Source organism: Astatotilapia calliptera, chromosome 4 (assembly GCF_900246225.1).
Source record: "Astatotilapia calliptera chromosome 4, fAstCal1.2, whole genome shotgun sequence".
Taxonomy (NCBI): domain Eukaryota; kingdom Metazoa; phylum Chordata; class Actinopteri; order Cichliformes; family Cichlidae; genus Astatotilapia; species Astatotilapia calliptera.
This window is the reverse complement of record NC_039305.1, coordinates 26519905-26537734: the sequence shown is the minus strand read 5'-3', so window position 1 is coordinate 26537734 and position 17830 is coordinate 26519905. Positions and strand designations below refer to the sequence as shown.

General features: G+C 41.3%; 1 protein-coding gene across 2 annotated transcripts; it reads right to left on the bottom strand.

Annotated features, from left to right (window-relative positions):
* Positions 1 to 616: 616 nt before the first annotated feature.
* Positions 617 to 16906, bottom strand: hook2 (hook microtubule-tethering protein 2). Of its 2 annotated transcripts, XM_026165793.1 has the most exons (23): positions 16646 to 16906; positions 14513 to 14595; positions 13951 to 14023; positions 13765 to 13815; positions 13546 to 13678; positions 11064 to 11131; positions 10677 to 10742; positions 10465 to 10545; positions 7830 to 7996; positions 7444 to 7584; positions 6355 to 6556; positions 6075 to 6185; positions 5519 to 5606; positions 4183 to 4249; positions 3701 to 3838; positions 2812 to 2899; positions 2371 to 2376; positions 2164 to 2198; positions 1983 to 2065; positions 1798 to 1901; positions 1576 to 1677; positions 1415 to 1486; positions 617 to 1307 (listed from the first exon to the last, which is right to left on the bottom strand). In XM_026165793.1, exons 1-23 carry the CDS (start codon positions 16688 to 16690, stop codon positions 1179 to 1181), a joined length of 2133 nt encoding a protein of 710 aa, XP_026021578.1. In that variant the 5' UTR covers positions 16691 to 16906; the 3' UTR covers positions 617 to 1178. The 2 variants fall into 2 exon arrangements, with proteins under 2 accessions (XP_026021578.1, XP_026021579.1); XM_026165794.1 differs by lacking the exon at positions 2371 to 2376.
* Positions 16907 to 17830: the final 924 nt, after the last annotated feature.

Genomic DNA, 17830 nt, shown 5'->3' with positions numbered 1-17830 from the left:
GAAGAACACGTTTCCTTCCAGCTCAGCTCAGCCGTGAACAACACCTAGCAGCGGCAAACAGCACATCAGCTGACTCAGTTTTATATATTTTTTAGTGTTTTTATGATTAGAGACTCTCGCATAGTGTTATCCAGTTTTTGTGTTTAAAGTGGAGAGTGCAGTTGGGTCCGACCCACAATCAGACCCCCTGATGGGGGAGGTCTTATGGATAGGAATAAAAAAAAAATAAAAAAATAATATTTAGAGGCAACAGCGAAAAGAAAAATACACAAAAGTCATATCACCAGACTTGAGCACGTACCTGCAGTGTGACAGAAACAGTGTTGGCGCTGCAAACATGTCAGTGTTCAGTCTCATCTATAAAGGGCTAGCATGGGAGACTTTTGCGAGGCACTGAACAAACCCACCCTTCTAGAGAGAAAGTGCTTTGGTGTACACTGTGAAAATATTTACAAAAGACATGTTTCAGATTTAAGGCTGAGAAGGGGAAAAAAAAAAAAAAAAAAAAAAAAAAAAGCATTTAAAGAGAATACAGAAGAAATCAAGACTAAAGCTGTTACACACCCGCTTGATTTTTACATTTTTTCCCAAAGGTACTTCAAACTTAGACTAAAAATAAAAACGCTACAAGAAAAAAAAAAAAAAAACCTCAGCAAACACATAAAACCCAAAATGTAGTGAACGTGACGATCTGCTGTAGTGGAGGTATGAGGACAGCTTGTGCAGCTTTTGTTCTGTAGCACTTGGAGTAGTCAAACTTCTCTGTCATCTATCACATTTAAACTGGCACCTGACAAAACTTGTTCCAGTTCTGTTTCACTGTTTAACATAAAAAAATAAATAAAAAAGGATTTTAAATAGATGTTCAAGGAAAAAAAAAAAGTCCAAGAAGCTACAGGGGAAATAAAAGTCACCTTAAAAGGTGAGGTCGCCTCTTCTTAAGGCCTATAACTCCTACTTTTTAATCAGAGCAGAGAGCTTCTGCTCTGGAGCCCAACGGAGAAAAGAAATCTTCTCATATCAGTAAGAGCCAGCAGGGGGCAGCAGCAGCGTGACAAAACTGAGGCACAGTGATCCCAGTGAAGGCATAAAAAAGGCAAAAGACACTCAGAGATCACATGGATCACCTTGTGTGCACTTTGCTTTTCATTTGAGGGTAACTGTCACGCCTCCGTGTCTCATCTCGGGTGGTGTCGTGTCAGGCCTCTCCTTGCGTTGGTGAGTTGTCTCTGCTGGGCGAGGAAGGACATGGCCTGGTTGGAGGAGCCCAGCCGCTCACCAGACACTTTCTGATGCAGCCCCATTCCCTGACAGGTAAAGAGGGCGGAGGAAAGAGAAAGATGAAGGAGTGAGGGATTGGGTGGTGTGGATGTAGTTCCTGTTTGAGCTTTTGTGTATTTACACGCTCGCTCACCATGTTGTACCAGGCACTGATGATGAGTTTCACCTCCTGGTCATGCCTGGCCCTGCTCTTCTCATAATCATGCTGTATAAAAGGAACACCATCATCATGCATTAGTGGGATTTACAGTGCTGATGGAAGCACACTTGTCTCTCAGAGTCAGAGGTTCATACCTCCAGATGCTGGATTCTTCTCTCCTTCTCCATCAGCTGGTTTTTCATGACCTGACTATCAGGAGCCACTGGCTGCTGCTTAGGATCCAGGGTTTTGATCACCTGCACACAAAAGGATATTAATTTAAAGAGCTTAGAACATCATTTTTTCTGATATTTAAAAAGGTCGAAGTCTTTAAAAAAGTGTGAAATAAAAAGTGCAGTACTCCTATAACCACTGACCGTTCTCGCCTTCTCCACGTAGCGTTTGTATCGCTGCTCCATCTGCTTCATGTCCTCGTCCTTCTTCCGCAGGATCTCCTGGAGTTCATCAATCTTCTTAGCCACTAGAAGGAAAAACAAATTTGTGTTTAGGAAAGGAACAAAGCTGAACTTCTTCTGAATACCATCTACATGACATTCCTTACTGTTGCTGTCTACTTTGGGCTCCAGGTCATCAATGACCTCTTTTTTCTTTTGCAGGTCTGACTGGGCCTCCTGGAGCTTCTCCCTGGAACAGTACACACATCGACACTTGTGTGAGTTCACTTTTGTTTGCAGCACAGAAGGCAGACAGGCATCAGTAAGCAGCAGAAAAATAATACTCACAGGTGCTCCTCAAGCTTTTTCTTCAATAAGGACGACTTCAAAGAAGAAGAAAAGAAAGAAAGAAACTTAAAATCCATTGTACTTAAAACGGCACATTTAAAAACAAACACACACACACACACACACACACACACACACTAAACTGTGAAAGTCAAGGTGTCAAAGTCAAATCATAGGCCAGTTGGAGAGAGGGCGGGCCGTACTTACGATGGCCTGATTTTGGCAGAGTTGATCGGTGGGGGCAGGCGGAGAGAGACAGACACAGAGGGGCAGGCGTTACCGGTGAATCACCACAGCAAACACGGGTTAAATTCCCACACAACATGTATCAAAGTAGGAGAACAAACAATGCGGTCCTCAAAGGCAGAGTGATTTCAGAACTAATCGTTTCAATATACTCAGTGTGCCATATAAATACCATGCCAGCTAAAACCCTTCAATGACTTGAGCATATACATAATAAATGACTTTGTTGGTTAGAATTTAATCTCGCATCTTATATTTCACTTCTTCAAGGTAAAACTGATGAGAAAAAAAAAGTCAGTTGCACACTGTGTATATGCTGCCAATATTCTGTCAGCTTGATTGTGTTGAGTTATGTAATAGCAGAAGTGGGCAGATGAGAAGCAAACCGGTCTTTCTACTCACGTCCTCGTTCTTGCTGTCCTGCTCCTGGAGTGCTTTCTGGAGCTCCTCGACCTGAGAACGCAGCTCTGAGATCTGCTGCTGGTTCAGCCTTGGAAAGAGGAAAATAAAGGAAACATGGGGTAAGAATGAGAGGAAAGGTTGGGAAGAGAAGGAGGAAAAAAACAAAAAACAAAAGGAGGGAGGTGTGTGGGGGAGGGGGCATGACTAGAGAAGGAAAAGGGTTTATAGAGAGGCAGATGGTAAAAGACGTGAAAGATGCAACACAAACTTATTAAGCTGCTGCTACTGTGGGTGGAAGATGTTTGCAAAGTATCAAGTGGGTCCTTGTACATCTGCTGCAGGCACCGACTGTGCCGCCTGGCCATTCACTGCTCTGCTCTACTGAGCATGCTCACTCCACTCCTCTCCTCCTGGTACTGTTGCTGAGGATGCTTCCCACACCCTGGGCCTGGTGTTGCAATGGACACACACACACACACACACACACACACACACACACACACACACACACACACACACACACACACACACACACACACACACACACACACACACACACACACACACACAAACGTACACACACACAGTCCACCCACATGTCCACATGCCCACAGGCATGTAAACACAAACACACACACACACACACACACACACACACTGAGTCGAGGGACAATCTGGCTTTTTGCTTGTCTGTCCTCCAGTCCAGCCCACACAGTTCAGTTGAACACACAGTCCAGAGGGTGAGTTGACATTTAGGCAGATATCACTCCTCCTATCAGCCAAACAACCAGCTTAATGTCCAGGAACGCACAGTATGGTGGCCTAGAAGCAGACTGGTTATTTAACACTGCTGAAAGAAGAGTGTGCGGACACACACACACACCCCTACCTGTTCTGAGTTTCTAGCCCATTCTTGCTGCGTTGAGCCTCCTCCAGCTCAGCCTGAACTTCCACAAGTTTCTGTCGGTAGGTCTCCTCTTGGACGCACAGCATCTTGTTTTCACTTTGGAGACGAACAACTGTCTCCCTGTCAAAGCAGCAATGATAAGAGCGGGGCGACAGGAGGTGAAGGGAAAAAGAGGGGCGGGGATAAAATAAACGGGTTAGAGAATGGCGGCTGCAAATGGAAGCATGAACGAAACTTCTATCCACCAACGCCCAGGCCAAACGCGCCATGTGGCACGCAACGTCCACTTTCTAAAAATAAACTTTTGTGGTTGTGTTAGCAAGAATGTACACATGGCACGAGTGAGTGCGTGAGTGAAAGTTACACCGAGGCATGTTTGTGTAGACTTAAAATAAAACGGCCTTCTTATTATGGTTAAAAAACACCAAACAAAAGAAAACATTGAAATGTGCAAACAGACATACTTGATCTCAGTTGGCATGATCTCTGCAGCCAGGTTTTCAACCGTGTCACCGCTGTCACACAAGCCTCCTGCAGAGAGAAAGACAGTCAGACAAACAAATCATCGCAAAAGTCGAGTAATTCCTGTGTCTCCCCCCCCAAAAACAACAACAACAACAAACAACCAAACAAAATACCCCAACCCCAAATCAGTTTGATAAAGTGAAACAGCACAAACAAACCCCCCCCTTAAAACAAAATAGTTGCACAGAAATCACACTGAAGATCCCAAATTCAATAGAACTGAACTACATTTAAAACGATTAACAGAATAAAATAAGGAGCTCAATAATGAAAAATATGATACGAGGCACTTTGAGGCGACTGTTGTGATAGAGAAATTAAACTGAATTATGGCTGTGGAGCTGAATCAGTCTTTAGAAGGTTCTTTGCTTCCTTTCTAGTAAGCGGTGCAGAGGATGACGACCTCTGAACCAGAACCACTGTTATCTGACTGCATTTGGATGGAGGACTCGCACACACTGTCAGTTGGACACTTGACCACGTTTACTAAAAAGGCCAATTTCAGCCTGAGAAATTTTTTCACTGTAAATGTTTACAATCCCCCCCCCAAAAAAGTTACACTCTTTAGTATTACCATTACACTCACTGGCCACTTTATTAGGTACACCAGTTTAATTGCTCAGTTACAAAAATATCTAATCAGCCAATCACATGACAGCAACAAAAAGCATCTATGTATGTAGATGTGGACTGAACATCTGAATGGGAAAGAAAAGTGATTTTAGTTTAATTAGGAGTGATCTGTGTAGTCTCTTCATGTGTCTCACTGACCATGTCCACCCCTTTATGACCACAGTGTGACCATCTTCTGATGGTTGCTTACAGCAGGATGACACACCATTCTTAACTCATTCACTGCCATTGACGTCTATAGCCGTCAATGGCAGTGAATGAGTCAATGGGTTTAACTCATTCACTGCCAATGGCTGGCAGTGAATGAGTTAAACACAGAGTTTACTGTACTCAAGTAGTGTCCAGTCACCAGATCTAGAGCACCTTTAGGATTTGGTGGAACGGGAGATTATCATGGATGTGCAGCTGACAAATCTGCAGTAGCTGTGTGATGCTATCATGTCAAATCTCTGAGAAATGTTTCCAACACTTTCCTGAATCTGTGCCACAGAGATTTAAGGCTGTTCTAAAGGAAGAAGAGGGTCCAACTTCCAAGTTTCCTTATGTTTTATTTATTTTTTTCCTCCAACAGTGCGTGACATATTTCTCAGTAAAGCCCATTGTTTTAGGTGTTTTCTAGCCATACCTATGCTTTCAACTCACCTGCTCCACTGAGATACCTCTGCTGGACTTGTGCACACCTGAGCTCATCGTTTGTCTCCCGCAGTGTGTCTCTTTCTGCGATCAGACGCTGGAAAACAAAGGACACCAAAACACCTTAAGTGGCCTTAAGATCCATGTAGCGTCAGGTTTTCTATATCTGGACTTGGATGCGATGCAGTCCAGACAGAGACAGAGCAAATACAAGTATCCACGTCATATTAGCACATTTCCTAATTACACCCACAAGTAAGCGAGAAAATTAATCACTCCTTGACTGCAGAAGCTACTAGAATTGACACAGGATGTGGGAGTCCGCTGAAGAATAGTACAGTATCTACCAGGACACAATTCTCCATGTAGGGAAGTGCTTTCTGTAATGATCACAACAAACGCCAATCTAAACATCATTTGTCATCACTGAAATCAAAACTATTACTAGACCGAGAGGGAAATGAGAGGGCCTCAGTGTACAAAAACACTCTGTAGACCATGTGCACATTTCCCCCCATATAAAAACTGTTTATTTTTAATTTCTCAAAAATACTCTCCGACTCACTTCCTTCTCCTTCAGCAGTGCGTCGTACTTGTCGTGAAGGTTCTTGTACTCAAACTGCCACTTCTCAGCTTTCATGGCCTCTGCTGAGTGCTTGGTGTGAAGCTCATGAGCCTACAAGTCAGAGAGCATACAGTCAGCCAGAGTGCTCTATTTTAAATAAATAAATAAATAAATAAATAAATAAATAAATGAAAAGGGTTTCCAAACACGTGTACGAGCCAGAATGTGTTTCGCATCTCTTGGATGTCCCAGCACAGGAACAGGCAAAAGCACAGCTTGCCTGTCTCTTGTAGGTGTCCAGCTGACTGCGGACAGCGTTGGCCCTGCGAAGCTCCTCCTCCAGCTCGCACGTGCGCTGCATGTACACAGTGTTGTGCTCTTCCAGGAGGCGCACTTGTCTGCGCAGGTCTCCCAGGTCCTCCAGCTTCCTCTTGTACGTCTCCACCATCGCCTCGAGCTGGTTCACCCGGTCAGACGAGTGCCTGAGGGGGAAGGAAAGCATAGCGTGGGAGGCATCGAGCAACAGCAGAGGAATATGAGTTATACTTAACACAATGCGTCCATGTAGATGTGTACTCTGACGCAAGCCGGTGTCAATGCATGAAAATTTGTATTATCAACACAGATGTCAGAGAGAGCAGAATGGACATCTGTGTGTGGGCAGCATGGGGGTTGCTTCTGTGAGTTCATCTATTATCAGTTTGAACTACTACTTAAAGGAAAAGGCTCGTCATTATCAACATTCTTGATATTAAGAATTTACCAACACTGTATTAGTATGTGTATTGATACTTTTGGACTCAGGATCAAAACTGTTTAAAGTTTTTGCCTCTTCTACAGAGATCAATCTTCAAATATGCCAAGAAACTTCAACTCATCCACTGTTTTTTGCAACTACTACTCAAACAGAAGGAAACACTGAATTTGTTGGACAGAAGCAAATATATTTAAAACAATCTTTGTATAATAAAAGAAGCATTGCACCCTGTAATTCACATACAATATTTACTAGCAGGACCTTCTGATTGTTGGCAGTTGTTTTATTCACAGTTCCTGAAGTAGTAGCTCAGCAGAAGTTGTTAGCAAATGTTTACAATTACCCGTTTTGACACAAGGAAAACCTTTATATGTAAAACACTTGTAAACTGTGAATGTAATGCATTCAAAAAAGCCTGCAAAGCATGAACACAAACACTTAGTGTCCATGTGACCAAACGCCCACAAAGCGCAACTTTCTGCAGTTTCTTTCACTACAAACTTGTGAGCTTGCAAAAAGGCCTACACCACTCCTTACATAATAACCACTGTTTAACTGGCTTGTTTACATTTTCATGATCAACTGAACTCGATCTGTTCGAGCTGCTCTCACCTGAGGATGTCCATCTCGTCTTTGAGGGCCTGGGCCTCCTGCGCCAGGCTGGTCAGGTCTTCGTTCCGTAGCTGCAGCTCAGCCACCTCGCGCTCCAGTATCTCTGCCTGCACACGCATGTCGTCTCTGCCGTTCTCCAGTCTGAGATATACAGTGGTTAATATGACTGGATATGCACTTTGAAAGACACTCAAAGGAACAGCTGACTCAACGGCATCTGATTTGCATGTCTTTATAAAGTTGACTCATATGTTATGAACGAGGGCTGAAATTTTATACTACCACTACTACTACTACTACTACTACATCTTTTTAAAGAGTTAATGACTGAGACACTCATTATAAACCCCGGGTTGTTTTCCTAAGTACTTAAGTACCACTTGTACCTGTAGTTTTCCTCCTGAAGCTGCTCCATCTGACTCTGCAGCAGCAGCAGCTTCTTGCCAGTGATGGCAGTGGTGGAGGCGTCCAGAGATTCGCATAGGCTGAGCTTCTCTTTCAGGGAGCGCGTCTCTGCCTGCAGGGACATCTTCTCCTCCAGAGCCACTGACAGCTGTCGGAGGGGGGTGGGAGAGAGAAACGGAGCACAAACATTGCAAAAAGAGGTGTAAAGATTGAGTATGCAGTGGACTGCTGAGAGAGAAGAGACGGAAGGTGAGCTACAGCTTTAAAAAGGGGTGAAAAACAGGACAAGGAGACACAATAGAGGAAAGGTCGAGATTGAAGCATAACAAAAAGCAGCAAAAAAAACCAGCCTATATACAAAAAAGCCACAGTGCAAGGACACAACAGATTCATGAAGGAAAACAAGATAAACAGCGATAACTCACCACTTTCAGTGCAAAGAGGACCTTAAACACATGCTTTGCTGTAATATCACAAGCTCTTTTGTAAAATGTGTGTTAGTCAGCTGGTGTGCAATGATCTCAAGCAGATGGAACATTCTCAGTAGTGCAGTTGTTAGCTTTACCCCCAGGGTTCAAAGCAGATCCTCATGATATGAGCAGACGAGTATGCAGAGCTCATTGAGGACCGTAAGTAATACATGTGTAACATTAATAGTCGGCAGGAGAACAGATCTACATCGATGACGGTGGTTGGTTTGAGGAAAGGGCCGGCTGTGGTTTAGAGCTGCATTACTTTTAAATGTTTGTGTCAGACTGAACGGCGCTCATAGTTAAACAAGCTTGCATTCCAATATTAAGAGAGGGGAGCGCATACTTACCTGCAGGATATCTTTCCAGTCTGAATACAGCAAAACCCTACACTGAACTTTAAGGACAGATTGCATGCTTTAGCACCAAACCAGTAACAGTAAATAGCTTTCAAAACAACACAAATGACTAATCCCTAATGCGTGGGCCGAGTAAGTAAACAAACAGGTGGGCTGGGAGCAGTACAAATTATAGTTGGCTACTGCTCCATCCCAAGGCAACGTGTCAGTTTTATCTTGATGTTATGCAACTATCGACTGGGATCCTCTTTTTCAAAAAAAAGAAAAAAGTCTGAATTAGTCCGCTCACATTCAGTGGTGCAAAAACAAGTCAAGGGAACACAAACAAAGCCTTTGGCTGGCTAATCAATAAAAGGCCAGAGCACAAATAAATTGCAGGCACAGACACACGCAACATGCTTCTCTAAAAAAATAAAAAATAAAAAAATACAGCAAAACTAAACCTCTGAGAGTCTGTAAATCTGGTAGGCAGAGATGAAATGGCATTATTTTTTCAAATTTCAAGTCAACAGCTCAAAGATTGATAAAACAAACCCGAGACTCATCTTAAAGTTATAATCCTCAAGATTTCCATGCAATCAAACCATTTCTCCCCAGCAACAGCTATTCTGCTATCCACTCTTTATATTCTTACACACTGAGCTCAAAATCTTCTTTACAAGTGAGAACTGAGGGGTGTCCTATGAGGCAAGTCAAAAAAGCCCGGCTTTCTGTTAAAGCCTAAACCTAAAACCCCAGAAAGCAACGATCAACTTTCTTTGTTAAGTCAGACTTTCTCTTGTCTGACATGGAATGTTATACTACTTCTACTACTACAATTAAACACATTAATGTTAATATTACAAACTCGATATCATCACAAGCATGCAACGTAGTAAATATATCATCTTGAAGTAAATTCATATTTACTGAATTCATTCTATAGCTGCGTTCCGCTGTTTATTTCTAACGTGAGAGCTGCACACAACTCTGAAACTGTAAACCTTATACATTTAAACAGTAAAGGTTTGGACACCACTGTGTTAGGGTTTATAGATGCAATTTGTCAACCTGTAACATACCATTTTCTATCCCACTTAAAGCATGCTGGAATAAGTAAAAATGTGGCGCTTTCAACTAGGAATATAATGTGCTCTGGACCAGGTTGTATGTTTAACATAAGTTACCAGAGTATTGTAGCCAGGGAAAAGGGAGCCACTTTCCAGACATTGAAAACGCTGATTTTAACCTGAATAATCCAATAATCTTGCTTTATAGTACACCCCTCCGGCCAAGGTGGGAACCATCCAAACTTGGTACACCCATCAAATTTAACCAATAAATGTAGGCCATGTATAGGTGGACTGCAACATTAGTGTTGTATGGTTTTTGTCTCAGTGTTTTTATAGCGTACTTCTGTACTCAATCATGCTTATTGCTCCATCTCCTGTTAAACGAGTTCAAACTAAACAAAAGTGGAATTTATACTCAAGTACTCACAGGAAAAAGACGTGAAGGACCAAAATGATAGATTTAAAGCACTTTTAGCAGGGTTGCACAGAAACTTGCCAGCACTGCTGACATACTGCTGTAACTCTACTGTGTCTTGTGTGAAAAGCACTGGCCTTAATCAGATGATGCTTGTGCAACAAAACCATTTGTTGAACCAATGTGTGCTCAAAGAGTGTCTCTTCAGTTTCCACCGACTTGATTGCCAAATTGACCTGAAGTGAAATCTTAGGATTATATCTTTAAAGTCTCAGCAAATGTTTGCCAAGTATGATCAAAACCGTGTTTAGTAAACCAACCTGATGTTCAAGGTGTCGACAGCGCTGGCTCAGGTCCTCCTTCTCGTCTGCCTCCTCACTCAGAAAATAATACTTTCTGGACTGCGAATAAAAGACGTGCAGACAGAGGATATTTGACACTGATCAAAGCAGTGGGGAGTAAACACAAACACAGGATGTAGCAAATCTAAGTAAAAAACAAGTAGGGGAATGAATATGTTGTGGGTTTTTACCTGATAGTCAAAATCCCCGTAGGTCTCTGGGCTTCCCGGTTCAGATGACGGCTCCTTCGATAAGAGCTAAAACAAAACAGGAAAGTGAGTCAATGAATGCAACCACAGGGAAAATAAAATAACAGTCTTTTGCCAAAGGCAGATTTATCTGGTTCTCTGAATAACCTTGTTTGGTAAAAACCTTGGAAGATGATCCAGGTTTTTACAGTCCCTTTGGTGGTGATAACAGTAAACGCATCTTTGTAAATAGCATAGAGTAGGGGTCTGTGGGATGCTCTTTAGTCTTATGTTTATCCAGACTTCTTTGATTTTGAATTAACCGTGACTAAGAATTGGATTAATGCAAATCAGGGTAAACCAAGAGGAAAGAAAAAGAGGCTCACTCACTTCCTGAATGGCAGTCATCACAACATGCTGGACAGATTCCTCGAGTGTCATTATCTGCTGGATTTGCTCTGCGTTTAGAAGACAACAAAGGCCAGTGAAGTCTCAGCCAAATACAGATTAACACACACACACACACACACACACACACACACACACACACACACACACACACACGCTCCCATGAAAGTCAAACCACTGCTGTAAAAATCGACTCAGCTTTACAGTCAATTTTCTGTGAAACTGACCTGACCATTTTTTGTCTCATGAGCTGTTATCAGTAACGGGAAAACAGCTTGTCAACAAATTGATCAGACCATAACTGAGAGAAAAACAACTGTTCCAACTTTTTCTGTTTCAAGCCACCAACATTTACCTCTCCAAAGAAGAAAGAGCACCGCATACACATTTTTTTTTGAGAATGCCAACATGTCTCCATCATTATCACCAATTTAATAAATGTGTATTTCTGTATGCAAGATGCAAAATGTCCAACACTGCTTATTTCACAGGAAGGAAGTAAAAAGAGTGCACATCTGGATGGGTCGATCTTTCTGCCATTTGTGAAATGAGGAACAAAAAAATATTCATTTTCAAAGGAAAGCTTTATAACTAATGAACCACCTTAAGCCAACAATCTAGTATACCAGGGGTTGGGAACTCCAGGCCTCGAGGGTCTAGCAGGTTTTAGATCTCACCCTGAGTCAAATGAGTAGTTCATTACCAGGCCTCTGGAGAACTTTAAGACACGATGAGGAGGTTATTTAGCCATTTAAACAAGCTGTTTTGGATCAAGGACAGATCTAGAATTTGCCCTTGAGGCCTGGAGTTCCCCCACCCCTGCAGTATATGCATGTATGATTAAATGAGTCTTCTTATGTTAGTACTCTATGCAGCAGTCTATGCCAAACACTTAATACACTCCATCCTGCAGTAGCTTGAATAGCCTTTAACATCAATAATTTGAAGCAATCAGTTCTGGTATGACTTTATCACTCTCTCATCACTGTGGATGAATTTTGTCCTACTCTTCTTTACAGTGTTGCTTCATTTCATTTCATTGAGCATTTCATTTATGCACAGCTCTTAAGGTCCTGCCACAGAATTTCAATCAGGTTGAACTCTGGACTTTGGATCATTGCAGCACCTTGATTTTTTTTGTTGTTGTTGCCTTTTCAGTCATTCTGTTGTAGATTGTCTGGGACCAGAGTCCTGTTGCATGACCTAATTTCAGCTAAGCTTTAGCTGTCAAAAGCTTCACATTTGACTCTAGAATATTTTGGTATACAGAGGAGTTCATGGTCAGCTCAATGACTGAGTTAACCACGTCTTGTGGCTGTAAAACACGTCCAAACATTTACCCCTCCACCACCGTGCTATCAGCTGGTGTGAGGCGGTTGTTGCTATTCGCCACATGTGGTGTTGTGCATTATAGCCAAACATTTTCACTTTGGTCTCATCTGTCCAAAGGACATCGTTAAGGCTTTTTCAGATGCAGCTTTGGAAACCTGAGCTGTGTTGCCATGTTCCTTTTAGATGAAGGAGGCTCTCTGCTGCAACCCTTGCAAACAAGCCATACTCCTTTAGTCTTTTTCTAATTGCGCTGTCTTGAACATCAACATTTAACATGTTGACTGAGTTCTGTAGTGTCTGAGATGTAGATCTTCGGTTATTTGCCGTTTCTCTGAGTGCTGAACGGTCTGTCCTTGGGGTGAATTTGATAGGATGTTCACACTGGAAAGACTGTGGTATTGTGTTAACACACATCCAAATGCTGCAGACCAGAAAACTTTCAGGAGGTGCTCACACTTGCACACTCTGTGCCAATTACTGGCATAGTTGTGCAGCAATTAATTTCCACATTTGAAAAATTTGTTTCCCCCTCCCTTCTTCTAGATCTCATAGCAGTTTAGTCACTGCCTTTCCCAGCTATTGAAAAGCAAACCCACAAGTGTGAGACATCTTCTTTACTTCTACAACTCAGCAGAATAAAATGTATTTACTATAATAACAAGAATGCTGATTCTAGCACCTTTTAATCTTGTGCTTCAACACAGTTGCCATATATAGCAGTTAACCAGCAGCCACGTCTCCTAATGTTGCTCCTAATCCCCTAATGAATGTTTATGTTGGCAAGAGGTCAGTCCATTTTTTTTTTTTTTAAACATTTGCAAAAATTTATGAAAAAAAAATCCAGAAAGTGTCTATTCAAGGATGGAGGAGGAAAACAAGGCCATCTGGCCACCATGATAGTATGTCATGTCATATTATGCTTTGCAAGCAGTTGGGTATAAAGTGAGTGGCCAGCTGCTAAATACAGCTGTTGTCTAAATAAAGTTGCCGTCCGTGTGAGCATTTCTAAATGACTTGAGATCACTGAATTGCGTTTTTGTGTTTTCATGCTGACAAATATCTTCTCAGCAGTGATTATGAGGCATTTATTCCTAAATGAAAGCAGAAGAAATGTACTTGTGTACAGGCCTACCTTGTTTCTTCTCGCAGCTGACTGCACAACCCAACACGAGCTGTACCAGCTTTCCCAGTTCTGTGACATCTCCCATCTCTCCTATCAGGTTCACGTCTGGCATATGCTCATCAGACACCTGGTGACCGAGCACCTGTTCACGAAACAGAAAAGTGAGCTGGTAGGCTCGAGTCAAGCAGCACATGAAAAATGAAGGCCAAATCAGCAAAAGTTTCTTACATCGTGATAATATTCCATCATGCTTTTCAGAATCTTTTTCAAATTGCTGACCTGAAAGAATGAAACGGGGTTACAATCGTAACACTTTCATTAATCAAGCAGAAGAATTTAAAAAAAGATCTTTGATTTTAGTCATTCTAGATAACTACAGGGTGTTCTGTCATATCATGCTGTTTCACAAATTACCTTGAGGCGCCAGTTGGCCCCGCTCTCCTCCTTGATCCTGCCTAGCCATGTCTCATTAAACCAAGAAGGGTCTCTGTTAATGAGAGCACAAGAGAATTGTAACGACGACATCTCTGGATACTGAGATTGATAACAAGACCACAGGGCAGTGAGACCCTGTGTTTCTGTCCCTTCAGGCACAATGACAGAGTAAAACTATTCATTAAAAGCTACACAGCATGGGAATAATGATAAAGAAGCAGCTACAGCTAAAATAGGTTGATTAAAAATCTGTTTTCCAAATGTGTATTTTCCAATAATTGGTTGATGTGATTAAGCCTGCACACATCACTTTATTTATTTAAAAAACAAAACAAAATCACACCGATGCCTGAGGTATTCAGAGCCATGTCTGGGTAACATTTACTGTTTAACTGGCTACATTTTGCATAGATAATGGACTTAATGGCAATCCAAAATTATACAGATAAGCAAATTTCAGTGAGTAAGTTCTGAATGAATCTCCAGAAGACAATCGTGCAGTTAGTGGAAACAACACTGGTGACATACTGCTTGTGCTTACATTCTGTGCAGTACATGTGCAATGGCCACTCCGCTTGTCAGGTCGTGCTTGCTGTTGCACGATGGCACCTGAAATGTCTGTAACTGAGAGTGAAGACATTAAAGAGCTGGTCATTAAAGAAAGAAACCTTTCAATGTTTTGACATTTAATGTACAGCAACATTACATTAAACTAAACCAGGGTGAAAACATTACTATATTAAATAAATGAATCTAATATCCCCATTCTAAACAGCACTGTGCAAAAATCTTGAATCATTAGGAAAATGGGTGCAGTGATTTATTGAAACGTCGACAAACATAAATGTAAATTGGGGAAAACGTGATTTATACAATTCTAACAAACTTGAAAATACATATTTGGTATTTGCCATTTGTGGAATCATCTTGAACAGAACAATGCTTTAATGTTTGGTGACTGGACTCTAGGGAAGCCAATCCATGACTGATGGTGTTGTCTTGTGTGTTTTTCTATTTGGGTATGCTTTCATTGCATTGCCAGGGTGTTTGAGATCACTGTCATACTGATAAATAGAATGATTACCAATTAGATGGTTCCCAGATGGTATTACACTTTTCTGCATTCATAGTTCCATCAATTTTGAAAAGATCCCAAAAATATTGACTGAAAGCCAACACCATACCATACAGAGCCTTCCTTGTGTTTTACAGATGGCTGTAGAGTCTCACTGTTGTACTCTCTCCTGATCTCCTCTGTAGAGCAGCCTAAATCTGAACAAAATTTTGTTCAGATTTAGGCTGAATTTTTACAGTATTTAAAAAAAAAAAAAAAGCAGTAAAAAGAATGAATTTTTACTGCTTTCTAACTCACTCCACCAGATCTGTTACCACCCATTTTAAATTCAGTTCCACTTTGGCATAGCTCAGCCTTCTGTCCTTGCCTTCTTCCCTTAAGAATGGCTTCTTGACCTCCACATTTCCACTGAGACTATTTCTGATCAGTAATCAGTAGATGGGTCAACTTGATGCATCTAATTTTTTCTATTGTTTAAGGCCACGATTTTATATTCTGCTCCTCTGCTGTATATAGTCTTCTTTGATCCTTGATACATCTTTTGTCCGCGACCTGTTCAGTTTCCTTACATTTTTAAGGACACACTGCACACCATGCTGAGATGTGAAGTTTTCAGCCAACAGCTCTTAGTGAATCACCTTCTTTATATAAATACCATTTTATGCCTGTCAACCTGTGTTATCACTGGGAATAGGAACAAGTTATATTGCTGCTAGTAAAGCCTAAAGATACAATTTAAAACTGGTTCTCTATTTTGTCTGTGTAGACAACACTAGCTCATCCGTTGAGTTGGGTGTCTTTTTATGCTTGAATAATTCATAGGTCAGTGTTGAGTGGCTTAAAAACACAAAAACATTTCTTTGAGAATGGTCAGATACGAGGACTGGACTGGACAATGAGTAAAAAAGTAGCCGATGTTAAAAGAAACTTTGAAAGACCTTCAGAAAGTCTAAAGAACAATTGCTCAAGATCATTTTTAAAAACTTTCCAATTTAAAGAAAGAAGGGGGATTTATGTATTTGGGGATTTTGTGTAAAGCTGCTCAAGCTTTCTAAACATAACTTAAATTAAAAAAAAAAAAAAAAATACTAAGCAGCAATGGGGGATTACAGCCCTGCTTAGTATGCTATTATTAGTTGGTGTCTTAGTTCAGTCCAAGTCTTCACACCTCTTTGTAGAAAGGAGCCAAACAGGTGGATTTGCTCTGAGCTTTGAAAATAACGTGGCTGTGTTGGATAGCCTAACATTACTCCTTAGGCCTCTCAGCTTACACTAAGCTATTTGGGTTTGTTTTTCTGGCAGTTAATTTGCTGACAATGCAGTCAGTTTGCTAACATAGATAAGAGATAAAGCAGACCACCAGGAGCAAACCTCCAATGTGTTCACAAAGCCAATTAGCTCGGCTGGCTAGTGACAGTTAGCTTACAACTTAAAACACCAAGCGTTTAATTGACCAAGTCAGTAAAGATGCCCCTTATCGATTACGTGAGCCCACAACTTCCAAAAGTAAAGCCGTAATTCTCCACATTTGCTAACACCTGCTGACACCTCTTAGCCGGCGGTTAGCCTTGCTCGAAATGTTGCTACTGTCAAACTTACCCAGGTTAACAGTGAATCACACAGCTTCGCCTTATCCAGACTCATTGTGCTGTCCTCTGTGAAACCCGCAGGAGCTTACAGAGAACTGGGGGGATTTTGTTCTCGAGGCTTGTTTTGGCCCGAAGTTTCTTACTCAGTGCTGACACTTTCCACGTCAGACACTGTCCAGCCGTGGCCTCCTCCTGCTGCTCCTGACAACCTTCGCGTTTCGGCTCCTGTGGGCCTCGCGAGCTTCCGTATTAGAGCGTTTCCAAGACGATGGATTATATTTTGGGTCAGCTTGTCTAGTCGCAGTCAAAAATAGTAATTATCGCGATAATACGCTGTTTTTCTTTTAATCTGCTATAATGATGTTGCTTAAATGCTGACCATCTCCGAGTGTAATTTATTTACCCTTTATTCAGCCGGGGGATGCTAGTGAGCTGACGAATTAGCTTTTAAAGTAGGGTTCAGGTCAAGGTAGCTAGATAGACATGATACAGAAAATATATTAGAATTTTTTTTAAGTAACTAGTGTACTAGTGATGTTAAGACTCATAATTTCCAACTGTGTCAAAAAATATTTCAGTACCCTCAAACTTACTTAATTTGCAAGAATATACTTATTATGCTCTCCATTTAAATTTTACTTCATTGATTTTTTACACTGTTTTCTGTTTTCTATATAACCACACTCCTATTTTTCTAAATGAGCGCTTTCCCCCTTCTTTCTGATATTAGTGTGTATCTTAACATTTTAAAAATAGAAAGAGATCACCCCTTTACTACTTGGACTGAGATTCACAAGCATTTAAAGGCAAGAATGCATTTTGCATTTTGAGATTTATGCATATTATTTGTATTATTTCATTTACAAGCACCAAAATGTGTTTGTCCTTCTGGAGCTTTTAATTTAAGAAATTCCATCAACCAATTGTTTTCAATTGCTTGCACATGGAAAACTGTGTTGGATCCTATCAAACTGCTATAGAAGGGATCTCAAATTTGCAAATTTAGGGCCATAGATGGCCACAATGTCTTCAGAGCCTTTCCATGACGGCTCTTTATCCTTTGCTTGGCACTCACATGCTAGCACGACTGTAATTTCAGGCACCACTATTTAACTATATAAATAAATTAGTTGTCCCATATAATCAACATAACCATGTTCTTTTGTCTAATACATAAACCCCAGAGTCTCAGTGC